The sequence below is a fragment of the Mytilus galloprovincialis genome, chromosome 1 (assembly GCF_965363235.1).
Source record: "Mytilus galloprovincialis chromosome 1, xbMytGall1.hap1.1, whole genome shotgun sequence".
Lineage (NCBI taxonomy): Eukaryota > Metazoa > Mollusca > Bivalvia > Mytilida > Mytilidae > Mytilus > Mytilus galloprovincialis.
Genome location: NC_134838.1, coordinates 42,005,584 through 42,019,222, shown reverse-complemented (window position 1 = coordinate 42,019,222; position 13,639 = coordinate 42,005,584). Strand labels below are relative to the sequence as shown.

At 31.4% G+C, this 13,639-nt stretch overlaps 1 protein-coding gene across 6 annotated transcripts in view; it reads left to right on the top strand.

The window, feature by feature from the left end:
- LOC143074926 (DCC-interacting protein 13-alpha-like) overlaps positions 1 to 13,639 on the top strand; it is a 55,423-nt gene that overhangs the window by 27,365 nt on the left and 14,419 nt on the right. For 3 of the 6 annotated variants that reach the window (XM_076250139.1, XM_076250126.1, XM_076250154.1), the window contains exons 9-16: positions 3,108 to 3,272; positions 3,875 to 3,956; positions 5,749 to 5,772; positions 7,965 to 8,074; positions 8,702 to 8,744; positions 9,231 to 9,311; positions 10,140 to 10,213; positions 10,873 to 11,019. In XM_076250139.1, the coding sequence (XP_076106254.1) occupies positions 3,108 to 3,272; positions 3,875 to 3,956; positions 5,749 to 5,772; positions 7,965 to 8,074; positions 8,702 to 8,744; positions 9,231 to 9,311; positions 10,140 to 10,213; positions 10,873 to 11,019 (726 nt within the window). The remainder of the gene's footprint in view (positions 1 to 3,107; positions 3,273 to 3,874; positions 3,957 to 5,748; positions 5,773 to 7,964; positions 8,075 to 8,701; positions 8,745 to 9,230; positions 9,312 to 10,139; positions 10,214 to 10,872; positions 11,020 to 13,639) is intronic. The other 3 variants (XM_076250161.1, XM_076250130.1, XM_076250146.1) reach the window with 2 other exon arrangements.

The window sequence follows — 13,639 nt, the reverse complement described above, 5'->3', positions numbered from 1 at the left end:
GTGTATAGTGTTTCACTATAGTATATTACAGAATTATTTTCTAAAGTATAAAACACTAGTTTATCAAATTATTTCAATATTTTTTCTATCTTTGAAAAAACCAAAATTCATGCACTGAAACAGTGTTTTTAATTTTGCATCTTAAAGGTTGTGAATTTTGTGAAAATTATTATCTAGTTAATAAATACATATTGTGTATTTGCAAGTCTGGACAGAGCAATTATAACACGTAATATAATATAGTCACTCGAGGCGAATGCGAGGTTTAAAAAAAAATGAGTGAAAAACAAAGTCAGTTTGGTGCATGCACATTTTTTTAGTGGTAAAACTCATTAATTTTTTAAGGGAAGGATGAAAAATTATACAATGCAATGCCAATTTTCTAATGTTGTAATCCAAAATCAGTCATGATCCTTATACATGTTATATAACTTTTAAAAGCGACACACAATAGCTCAAGTATTCATAAAATAGGGACATGAATCAATCTCTTAGTCATCATATGCGGATTCAGTACGCGTATTAGCATTACAAGACACTTCCTTTTGTTCGGCACAGGACAGAGTTTGTTCAAAGCAAACACAGTTTTTGGGTACAAATGCTATCTGGAGCGTAAATACCGTAATGATTCGGTCAGACTCGTCAGATATAGTCTTACCTTTGCATCGGAAACACAAAAGAAATGTGAGTACAAACGGTTTCGATCAATGTTCCCATATGCATATGCACGATGTATCTGCACTGCCATCCCAAATGTAATAGGGCGGATGTTATCTTTAGGAACAATATACGGTTCAGAAGTGCCTTTGTGTTATTTTTCTTCTATTAACAAGCTATATACCAAAACGAGGACATAGATCATAAGAGCACTGGTGGCAGGGTGAAGTAATTGTTCTTTTTTTAATGTATCCTTGATATTTTCATACACACCTTGGTGTAATTCTGAAAGTCTTAACATAGACTTCAATTTTCCTGCAGCAGATATGGCATCCCCTAAATTGAGTTCAGAGCTAAACTCTATATTTCATATCCCTTGGCCACACTGTAAGGTGTCACAATATCTAGTTAGTTTTGGAGTTTGGTAGTTTGGAATGCATCAGGGACAATCTTGGGTAAAAGAGATCGGTATATATAGAGGATGTGCTACAGGAGAAAGGCCTTTTCTTATGCAAGAACAAATCACATCACTACCAATCGTTATTAATGAACTGACAGCAAGTTCAAATTCTAATTTTTCAGTAACTGTTTTACTTAATTGCACAGGTGTTGACTTCAATAAGTACTTGGTTATGCATCGATAAATGATTACTCACATTAATAAGCACAACTTAAAAGACTGTCAACACGTTTAGAGGACTCAGTTTTGCTTAATTTTCTGTTTTTTTTTTTAAATAATTTTTCGTTTACACAAAAACCGTTTTCATATCCAAACTACAAGGAAGAAACTGAGCGCGAGATCGTATAAAAGTGTCAGGTTGTGAGGATACATGTCGATCAGTTTGATCACACATATGGATTTCTGTTGTTTCTAATTTAATGTTCCCCATGGGTGACTGGGGAAACGAAATATGGTAACTTGGTCTTCTCCCGACCGGCAGTAAAACTAAGTGGGGCATCCGTTTGGCTGTGCGGGATGTATCAAATTCGCAGTCATGTCCGGTCAGAATGGGGACGTTAAATCCGATGCCTCATGTAAAGGGAGTGTCACGTTCTTTGCATGTTAAAAACCCTTGCATCCACTCTTTGAAGGGTCCGTAGGTGGCATGTTGAAATGGAAAATTTCTGTCCCAATCCAATATACCATCATTTTCCAGTGGCAGTCTAAATTTTCCCGATCATCATCCCGAATGGCCTCTATTATGACAAAACCTGCCAATTGTTTTTATTGTTAACTTGTTCTCGTCCTGAACGTGCATAAATATTTGCCACTGGACGTTAAGCAACCAACAATCAATCAATCTAATTTAAAGACGCACTTTCTGGTGCAAGTCTCATAACATCGTGACTGATGCATGATTCACCCACGGAAACGGCAGAATATCAAGAGAAGTTGGTTTTAGCATCACCTTGTCACACACCAAATCTCTGCGAAACTTCAATAGAACTTTTCCCCCGACCACTTGCATGCATATTAATTGCTCTGAGGTTAAACATTGACATACAATGTATTTTCACACAAGGTCAACTATAGTCCTTATCCGGAAAAACCTCTTATCCGAAGGATTTGGTTAACTTTTATATAAAGTCAAAATTTAATCACATCGAAACTATCAAATTGATTGTGAAGGAAAAAATAAATGGTGGAGCTGATTGACGGAAAGGAAATTTCCGTAATTAAAAAAGGTACAAATGATGTTTTTATTTTTGAGTTTTTGACAAAATTGTTTGGAGTTTGCCCAACAAAATTTGCATGCAGTATTGCAATAATATGCTTTGTCCTCTCAAATGTCAAATACTGTTTTTGACTCATATGTATTCTCGTTTTTAAAGAAAAACGTGTTAAATTTCTATCTAAAAAACAGCCAACTTTAAGTTTGAAAGTTTTACTTGGAGATGGTATTATATCTATGTCTTCATCATTCCGATGATCCTTGATGATATGTGCATAGAAAATATTTACGAAAATAGCGGGAAATTTAACCAAAAAATATATTTTTGGATTTTAAGGTAACTACCCATAACCGTAAATTGAGGGGTACCCCATTACAGGGATGAAATACAAAAATGTGACCATAGAAACTTTTTACGACCCGACGGAAATTAAAATATAGATATTATTCTATCATTTAAAACAATTTGCAGCCGTGTGTTATTCCGGACCATTAAACTCGTTAACTAAGCGTCTTTTTCGATGTCAGTTGCAGTACTATTAGCCTAACTGAAAGTTACCAGGAATAGTTATGTAAGACACATGTTGTGTTAGGCTCTGATCCTGTCCATAACTTTATAGTATGGTATTAGGTTTCTGTTTTGCTTTTTTCCAATCATATTGTGCATAATATTGTTGTAAAATGATGCCCTTTATGGGTTCTTGATTAGATTAATAAATTTCTTATCTTATATTATCTTTTTTATACATGATGACTAAAACTTACTTTGCTTTACAGTGTACAGAAAGAACTACAACAAGACACAAAGAAAACAGTAGATCTGATAGATACATTAGAACAACAAAGTGTGCAGCATTACCATGCAGAACCTAATCCTGAAATGCCATATATTCCCCCAAATACTCAACTGGCACAAAAAGGGGGATACTTGTTCATACGCAGGTAATTACAATGATGTTTTTTTTTAAATAGCAGATATTTTGTTTGACTGGACCTCTTAAAATTGAAAGTTTGATAAAATTATGGTTGACATGCTTTGATATTGCCATTTTGTTTAAAACACAAATAACCAATCTAGCAGTTATCCAATTAAAAGATACGTTATAACACATACATCTGAAGGGAAAGGTCTTTTTTGCAATTTTTTATTAATCATATATACAAAAAAAAGTTTTATTGCAATCATCCCTTACACAACTGTAATGAGAAAAGAGTTTAAACAATCTTTCTTTGAATGCTTTCCATTACTTAGATTATGCTTTGTTTCTCTTTATTGTACTTCAGATCTTATAGAAAAAAAAAATATATCTGAAATGATATAAACTTCCATTTCAGATATTAATCATAAGATAAGAAAACTTTACTCATAATTTCAAATATTTTGGCCACGAGCATCACTGAAGAGACATGTATTGTCGAAATGCGCATCTGGTGCAAGAAAATTTGTACCGTTAATTTTATTTCAAATATCAAATTTAAATCTCATTGTGCATGTTTTATACTGTGAGTGATGATATTGATAACAGTTTTTAAAATGTTTACAGTAAACAGCTGATAGCCACCAGATGGGACAGGTGTTTTTTCTTCACCCAAGGAGGGAACCTTATGTGTCAACCAAAAGATGAGGTAAGAATAATTTGAATATTACACTTCTTTTACTGTGCTTCAGTTTATTGTTTCAGTTATATGTTGTGATTTTTTTATGCTTTTGTTTGTACATTTGTTTGTAGAATTGTTTGTAGAATTGAGATTTTTAAATACATAAATTTCAGGAATATCTGTATTTATATATATTTTTCTTAAATTATTTTTTTTTAATTTTTAATTTTTTTGTAATTATATATAGATATTTATTTGTTATATTAGTCATAGTTTTCATATTTACCAAAAAATCTATACATAGGCTATGCTTTTACTACATTCAATCATAGTATGCTAAGCAGTTCAATAACTCTTCAGGCATTTTATTAGTATTATAGTCAATATAAACTTCAGCTCCAAAGAAGGTCAATATAATATACTATTATGTGTGTCTTTGGGTCTGTGTAGTAAAATTTCTGTTGCTTTTTCCCAGGACTACAAATTGAAGCTTCTCATGTATTTAGCTTTATGTAAGCAAGAAGGAGTTCTGGCAAACATGGCTCATTAACTTTCTTTTAAGCAAATACTGTACCGGTATATTCTTGCAAAAAAGCCAATGTATTAAATTTTTTATACATTTTTCACAAGAACTGTCTATCAGAGCTTCCTGACATTTGGTTCCAAGCTTCATATAAGCATGTTATAGTATTTTGAGTTTAATGTTATACCAATTTTAATTTAAGTTTTAATGAGATCAATATTGCCTAAGTTTGAAAAAAATTGCCTCTTCTGATTTAACAGTAGATTTACCTGAATTCCTTATTGCATTAGTTTGATTTCAACACCTTGATAAAATAAAGATATTATATAACATGAATTATTTTCTATATCTGATTACAAATAACAATTTTGATTGTATATCTGATGGCAAATAACAGTTGAAGATAAATTTGTGTGTTTGTGTTTTTTTTTATTTAGGTGCTACCCAACACTTTGACTAAAATTAAATTGGCTTGTTTAATTTCATAAAATTTAAACAGAATATTTACTTCGACCTGTTGAAATTATTTTTTTTTTTTAAATTCAAAAAACTTGAACCAATCACTTTCACAGAAAAATTTCATTGGAAATATAGCAGTTTAACAAACACTAATTTTGATCATTGGGAAGCTTAATATTCCCTTAACTAAAGAACGTGATTAAAACGTTTAGCTGATTTTACAGAGTTATCTCCTGGTAGTGTAAGGTACCACCTTAAACAGTTATTTATAGATAAAACTGTAAACAATAAGAATTATCATGAGACATGCAGGATATTATAAAATAATAAGACACGAAAAAAACTGTCATTTTATTGTCTGTAAGGGTTATTGTGAAAAAAAGTTTTATTTTAATATCAAAATGGCATAATTTGCCAAGGGAATGATCCAGGCTTCTAGGTTACATACAACTTATATTTATAATGAATTTATTCGTGTAATGATTGTGACAGGGGTCAACAGTATCAAGAAATTAAAACTAATTTATCAATCTTGATCATATTTAGCCAGATTTTTATATACAAGTACATGTATATTAGCCAAGGATCTTGCATGCAAATGTTTTCCTCTTTGATGGTACTACATGTATTATCATACCGAAACATGACTAATTGTTGTTCTCTATCTTGTAATGGGAATGCAAACTGTAATTTCCTGTTTCCTATGAAATTGATTGGGATATTGCATGACAAGGAATCGCATTGATATAGTCTTTATAAAATTCCTACAATGTTAAACTTAAGGCATGGTTAATCATTCTACTAACTTTGATACCATTACTAACACTTATTTTACAGGTGAAGAAGGCTGTCTTACAAGAAGTAAGGTTTTATATTGTTCCCTTCAATGTTGTCACACTTGTGCACTCACTCTTTTTACCCCTATGAATGTTTTTTATTGTCGCTTTTTTCCTTCCATTTTTTTTTCTGACAATATGTGATTGGTATGATTTGCTTAGAGAATTTGTTATTTTATTATGATTTGGTAAGAAAAAGATGCGGATGTCTACTAGCTTTTTGTTAGAAGGTTGTAATTTATTGGCTGTTTCTGATTTTAGGGATCTGTTTATTTGGAAGCTTTTTAGTAGTGATTCTGCTTCTGGAAATTGACTAAAAATTAAATGTTTGATTTTTTGAAATGTTTCTTTTACTAAAATCATGGAAATGGTACATTAGTAACAATATGAATTATTCATTTATTTGAGTTTTATATAGAAAAAATATGTAATTAGAAATAATTTTGCCCTATGCTAAATTAAACAGTTTTATTGACACTTTAATGCAACCATTTTGTTAATTTACATAGTAAAGAAGATATAATCTAAAAGCATAATTTATCACTATTTATTGAATTGAAACTGAAGTTTGAAAATTGGCTTTATCATTCTTTTGTCCTTTACAGTTTATTTTTTTGCACTTATTGTTTTTACAAAGCTACCAGTAGAAAGAATTAAATATATATGTTATATTGGTAAATGTAAAACTTGCATTGACACTGAGATCATAGTTTAATAAAAGAATGTCATATTCATTTTCCACAAGCACTCCAGCTTTCTCCACCAACAAAAACTGTCCACCACGAAATAGGCAGTATTGCTGAAACTTGTGTTAAAGTCATATGAAACCTCAAATTAAAGAAAAATGATGCAAATGTATTTTATAACTAAGTGGATAGTTTTCGTTATAAAACTTATGTACATATACGTTTTTTTCAGAAGAAAATTCTTTACTTTGCCTACATTTAGAAGAACTTACTTTTTTTTTTAATTCTCCAACATATTTTCCATATGCAAGTGACCTTAGTGTGACCCTTCTTGTAAAAATTCGGTGATCGCAATACCCATGGATCTGTCATAAAAATAAACTATTATCTGATTGTACATGTAATACACGTCTTCAATATCCATGCTTCTTTGTTGATTGTTTACTATACAGTGACAATCGGTAAACTACTGCTTCAAAACACGACAATTAAGTAGCTACCATATTTTTCACATCATAACAGAACGAGGGGAAAAAATTGAAGATAATACGATATGTTCGCGTAAAAAATGACAAAATCGTGCACAGAAGACTAAGTTCATGATATTTACATGCATTGGTTCAAGAATTGGATAAACATTATTTTTCACCAGTCACTCGTTTGATATGACTTGAAACACCAATCAATCAGTCATAATTATTGATTTTCAAAATGAATATTAGACCTAACTGTCTGATGTTTAAGAAGAACAAACCAACTTCTTGTATTACATTTTCAACTTATTAAAAAATATTTGTTATTTTACATTTATTGATAAAGACTGAACATTGAAAATAGAAATGTCATGGGTCAAGAAAATGATCTATACATGAGAAATATCAATAAAAAAGCAACTTTACAAATAGAGTATAAAAGAACATCAAGTCTTCAATGAGAAAAAGTTGTCCATGCAATATACCAGATGATAAATTGTATCCAAATCGAAAGTGGTTTACATTTATATATATATATATGATATACCTATAAGCTGTATTGCTTCTGGTTTGAAATAAACTATATTAAAAAAACATAAGGTCTGTCATGTTCACCAAAATGAATAAAAATATTTATAGTCGACTTCCTAATGCAAATGGTAAAATACATATTTGCTCTCTCAGATTTTATGAATTCTGCCCAGAAATCCTATTTTTCCATCCTTGAAGACAACGTTTACACAAATACTCTGGAATGATTTCAACAGCAAATACTAAATGACCCTCATGTGTTTTGAATTCTAAATAAGAAATTTGAATAGTATCATAATTTTTAAAAAATATTAAGGACAGGTTTTCCAGAAATAAGTGAAGTTTGTTTTTGCTGCCATTTTCGAAACTCTGATGATGACTGTTTGTCTGCCTGTTTCTTTCTACTGTCATCTTCCTGTCTTTTTTTATAGGGAATCTTTCTTTTTTGGGTGGACTCTAAAACAATAAGCTAAAAGATGAGCCTTGATGGGTAATGTTTCCATTAATAATTTTTTTTTTCATTACAGGTGGCTGGTAGCTTATCATTAGATTTGAATGAACCAGGTGTGTTGGCTGAACCTTATGACACAGATGATAGAAGATTTGTTTTCCATGTATCATCACCAAAATTAAGAAAGTGAGTCCTTTGACTACAGATTTTTATACACCGCAGAGGTCAACTTTTGCTGGAACTTGTACATTGTAGTAGCGCAATATACACTACACTTTGTTCATCTTTCTTTGTGCCTTGCCCATATACCTCTTCTGAAACATTTTTTTGTAATTCCATCCATTTCACTTAAAAAATTGTCGGTGCCTAACAGAAGTATTGACAGAGCAAAACCGATGTTGAAAGATTTGTTAATTTGATACTTTATTACACCACCCAAAATAAGAAAGTAAATGCTTGTCTCTGCATAGGGTTGTCAATTTAATCTTAAAGACAACTATATTATAAGCAGTATATTTTTCCTGAGAAAAATTCAAGTAGAAATACTTAAAAATATGAGATAAAAATTCAGTAAAGCATTGTTGAATGAAATTGCATCTGAAAGAAGAAATTGTTTTTCCATGTCAGATGATATACCTGGACTATCAAGGAATATTGACACTATAAATGGAATCATTTTTATGACAAATTAAAAAGCAAGATAAACAAAAGAAAAGTATTCATTATCAGTTTTATTTTCATTTGTTGTTTATGAATTTAATTATCCACATGTCAATGCATGTAAGTTTAAAATTTGTTAATTTTGTTTTATAGATCAGTTGTATTACAAGCTGAGAATGAAAGGGAAAGAGATGAGGTAAGATAATTTAAGATAAAGCAATGACTACTCTCAGCTTCCTGCTAATGGATTGGATTGATTGGTGTTTGTTCTACCCAGCATCAGTGAAAAAGGCTGTATTACGGCAAGGCTTGCTGAATCCTTTTGAAAATGAGTATCAGCCCATTCAGTAATGCATAACTGACTAGGATTTTTTTATTGTAAAATTTCCTTGTTTTGGATTTAATCTGTGGTCACCGTTTGAAAGCAGTTTCTCGTTAAAAGATCAAATCAAAATTTGAATGAATTTGTCAATTACCAAATCCTGAACATAAGTTTTTTCATTATTAAGAGGTATCAATCTATAAAAAAAACAGTCAACATTTACGCTGACAATAGCAGTCACAGGAGACTTAAATCTTTAAAAGAATTAAGATTGAACATGTTATGAATATGGAAAAAAATGATAATTATAACAAGTAAGACTACAAAAAAGTATTCTAAGCACAATTGTTTTAATTTTAGTGGATATGTACAATTAACAACATAGTAAGAGAGAGTGGCTATGTTAAATCAAAGTCACCACTGCAGCAACAAGCCAACAAAGTAAGTACAGGGTTTTATATCTTCATAAAAACCACACCTTGATTGAAACATGGATTTACAGGACTGTGACAGCTTAAATTGTATTGCCAATTTAAATAATTTTATTTTAAAATTGTTTTCTTATCCATGAAAACTTTTGTCAAAAGTTTGTTTTCAAAAATGGAACTGCATTGCATTTTTCTTTTAATGATAGAGCAAGAAACATTGTAATATTTGCATTTATATGTTACTTGTAACTTAGTACATTGTAATAATGAATGATAAATTGATCATTGCAGTGATCACCAATAATTATTTCCTAGTGTTGTCTGTCATCTTCACCATAGCAGTCAAACTAAGTGGAGTCATTTCATTTTGGACAAGTTTGCACTGTCACTTGAGTGGTCAAACTGAGTGAATTTCTTTTAAATTTGGTTTACTGCTGCTGCCACCAAAGTAGTATTTTCAACTTTGGAATATTTGCCACTGACACCAAACTGTCAAACTGAGTGTAGATCTTTGCCATGAGTATATTGCCATCACCACCAGGCAGTCAAATAAAATATATATCATACCAATGTACAAGGTCACTTTTATACAGAATTTTATACGACTGTCATATAAGTAAGAGGTTTAGCTAGCTATAAAACCAGGTTTAATCCACCATTTTCTACATAAGAAAATGCCTGTACCAAGTCAAGAATATGACAGTTGTTGTCCATTCCTTTGATGTGTTTGAGCTTTTGACTTTGCCATTTGATTAGGGACTTCCTGTTTTGAATTTTTATCAGATGCAGAGGAATTGAAACACTTCTAGAAATGTTTTTGATTTAACAATAATTTTTACAGGAAAGAACACCGAGCACTACTAGCAGTACCAAAGAGTCTGGCGGCAGTAGTCCTGACATGGCCAATGTAAACAGGTACAGTGCTTCTGTATAATCAGCTGTTAGTAGAAAATATCATATTTTGAATGTTCAAATGAAGGGAAAAAAGAAAAAAACCCTGAAAGATGTGTTTTTATTTTATTTTATAGTCGTCAACTCTTCAGATTTTAATGGGAGCCTCCAGAGTTTGTATTCTGAAAATTTTGTAATCTTAACTCTTTATTGTCAAATTCTCTATTTTCATGACAAATAATAATGATTTCTACTTTTTTGGGGGCCTTTTGTAAGTCTTTAGTTTGTTTGGTAGAAGTTGTTGTACAAGAATTCTTTGTTTTTTAAAACAATAAATATTGCCCAATATACCATACATGTTTGTTTTAGATATATTTGTGAAAGTTGCTTGTAAAAAGATATATCTTATTAATTTTATGGTTAAAGATTAACTGCAATAAATAAAACATATATTGTAATGGTTATATACAACTAATAATAAATCACCAGTAAATTTCACCTTCAAGGGAGATCTCCCTTTTTCGAGTTTTTTGGAAACAATATTGTTTATTTTGGGCACACGCATGTAAATATATTCAGAGATTTTGTGATTGTTTTGTATAGCTTCTGAGTGCATTATATCTTAAGTTTGAGTGTTTTGATTGTTGTGATGTATACTTTTCTATGTATTTTTTTATTAACAGTTCGGCAAGTTTAGGATCACCGCATGCTCCTAAACCAGCACCTGCAACAAACGATATGTTGTTGTCTGACGTACCTATACAGTTTGATCTCCAACCTCTTAATGATGATATAACAGACGTTACTCCTAATCTTCAAGGTCCACCAAAGTTAGTCTGTAATACTGATTTACATCTTATATTTGTAATTTACTTCAGGTAGAAGTGTTTAAAAAATATAGAAGGTATTTTCTGATTGATTTACTGACAAATAAATTTCCCTATTGTATATAGGGAATTCATTTTGTATTTATAGGTGCCAATATTGTGGATTAAGGAAAAGTATATTTTCCTGGGATTTTTTTCTCATGATTTTTATATATTTTGCAGATAAGCCTATAGAAAATTGTTACTTGGTTGACCACAAAAGTTCATGATCCATCAAAATTTTAAACTTGTCAAATAATAATGAATCCAAGATAATTTATACAGATTCCATAAACAAGTATCACATAAAAATGTCAAATATTATTAAGAAATGAAATGGTATGAGGCCCGATCAAAGATTTTCGAATAAAAAGGATCTGTAAAATCGGACATTATTGTGATGTTTTTATTATTATAACAAATGCTACAGGGTTGTAATCGCAATAATTTAAACTCACATTTTAATTTTTTTAAATGAATTAAATATGATTTTTTAGCTCACCTGGCCGAAAGGCCAAGTGAGCTTTTCTCATCACTTGGTGTCCGGCGTCCGTCGTCCTGCGTTAACTTTTACAAAAATCTTCTCCTCTGAAACTACTGGGCCAAACTTGGCCACAATCATCATTGAGGTATCTAGTTTAAAAAATGTGTCCAGTGACCCGGCCAACCAACCAAGATGGCCGCCATGGCTAAAAATAGAACATAGGGGTAAAATGCAGTTTTTGGCTTATAACTCAAAAACTAAAGCATTTAGAGCAAATCTGACATGGAGGTAATATTGTTCATCAGGTCAAGATCTATCTGCCCTGAAATTTTCAAATGAATCGAACATTTCGTTGTTGGGTTGCTGCCCCTGAAATGGTAATTTTAAGGAAATTTTGCTGTTTTTGGTTATTATCTTGAATATTATTATAGATAGAGATAAACTGTAAACAGCAATAATGTTCAGCAAAGTAAGATCTACAAATAAGTCATCATGACCAAAATGGTCAGTTGACCACTTTAAGAGTTATTGCCCTTTATAGTCAATTTTTAACCATTTTTCGTAAATCTTAGTAATCTTTTAGAAAAATCTTCTCCTCTAAAACTACTGGGCCAAATTTAACCAAACTTGGCCATAATCATCATTGGGGTATCTAGTTAAAAAATGTGTCTGATGCCCCGCCCAACCAACCAAGATGGCCGCCATGGCTAAAAATAGAACATAGGGGTAAAATGCAGTTTTTGGCTTATAACTCAAAAACCAAAGCATTTAGAGCAAATCTGACATGGGGGTAAAATTGTTCATCAGGTCAAGATCTATCTGCCCTGGAATTTTCAGATGAATCGGATAATCGGTTGTTAGGTTGCTGCCCCTGAATTGGTAATTTTGAGGAAATTTTGCTGTTTTTGTGTTATTATCTTGAATATTATTATAGATAGAGATAAACTGTAAACAGCAATAATGTACAGCAAAGTAAGAACTAAGAATAAGTCAGTATGACCAAAATAGTCAATTGACCCCCTAAGGAGTTATTGCCCTTCATAGTCAATTTTTGGAAAATGACGCAGTCATTGTTCCATAACTGCCGACCTGAACTTCATTACATTGCTCTGCCTACCGCGCTTGGTTTCGTATTTCCTATTTTCCAAACAAACTGGAATCTGCTTGTGTTATCAATATGCATCATTGTGTAGTATTAAACCAGCCAGGACCCAGTTTACACTGGTTTTTGCTTGTATTCCACTACACTCGAACAAAGTGTTGTAGTTTGACGGGAACCAGTTTTAGAATTTGTAAACTACAAAACGTAATCGGTTATTGTTCATTCCGTTTTGGTGTTTCATACCGACTTATATGGTTTGAATAAGCTTAAGACCATTCAAACATTAATGTGATAGGTATATTAAAGATTGTTTTACAAAAGGATTGAACTGTTTTACTTTCAAAGTCGTACTATAGGGATATCTGTCATATACGGATTTCCACTCTCACCGGTTAATTTCTTCTTTTACACGTGCTTTGGAAACTTCCTGTTTAATCGCAAGTTTTAAAATTGTTTTTGAGTGAATTAAACTTATTTTAACAATCATGAAGCGTTCCAGAATCATTTTAAAGCAGTTTCTTCTTCTCTTTGATGATGGAAAATAGGTTTTCTCAAGAAAATACCGCAAACGATCGCAGAGGAATTGAAACGTACAAGTCAAGTCGGCACCTGGTTAAATTGGCATCTAGTCAAATCGGCACCTATTCGACGTCAATTCGGCATCAAATAATATTTGATATAATATTTTCTATTCAATTAATTAATTACTGTTACCAAGTACATAGTGAATATGTTGTTGTGTATTTTGGTAAACCACGAAACGAAAGTGAATATGTAGTGTATAAAGGTAAACAACGAAGCCCTTACCAAAGCTGTTGTTTTAACAATTAGACAATTTGTGTAATTGTAAAAACAAGTCAATTATTAAAATAAAATGGAAAACTATGAGTCCCTTTCAATAAATCAAACTTTCATGCCAAATAATGAGCAAATTTAAGGTGTTTGTTTTTCAGTAAAGTTTAAACAGCATTAAACCAACAATCCTGTAAAATGCTCAA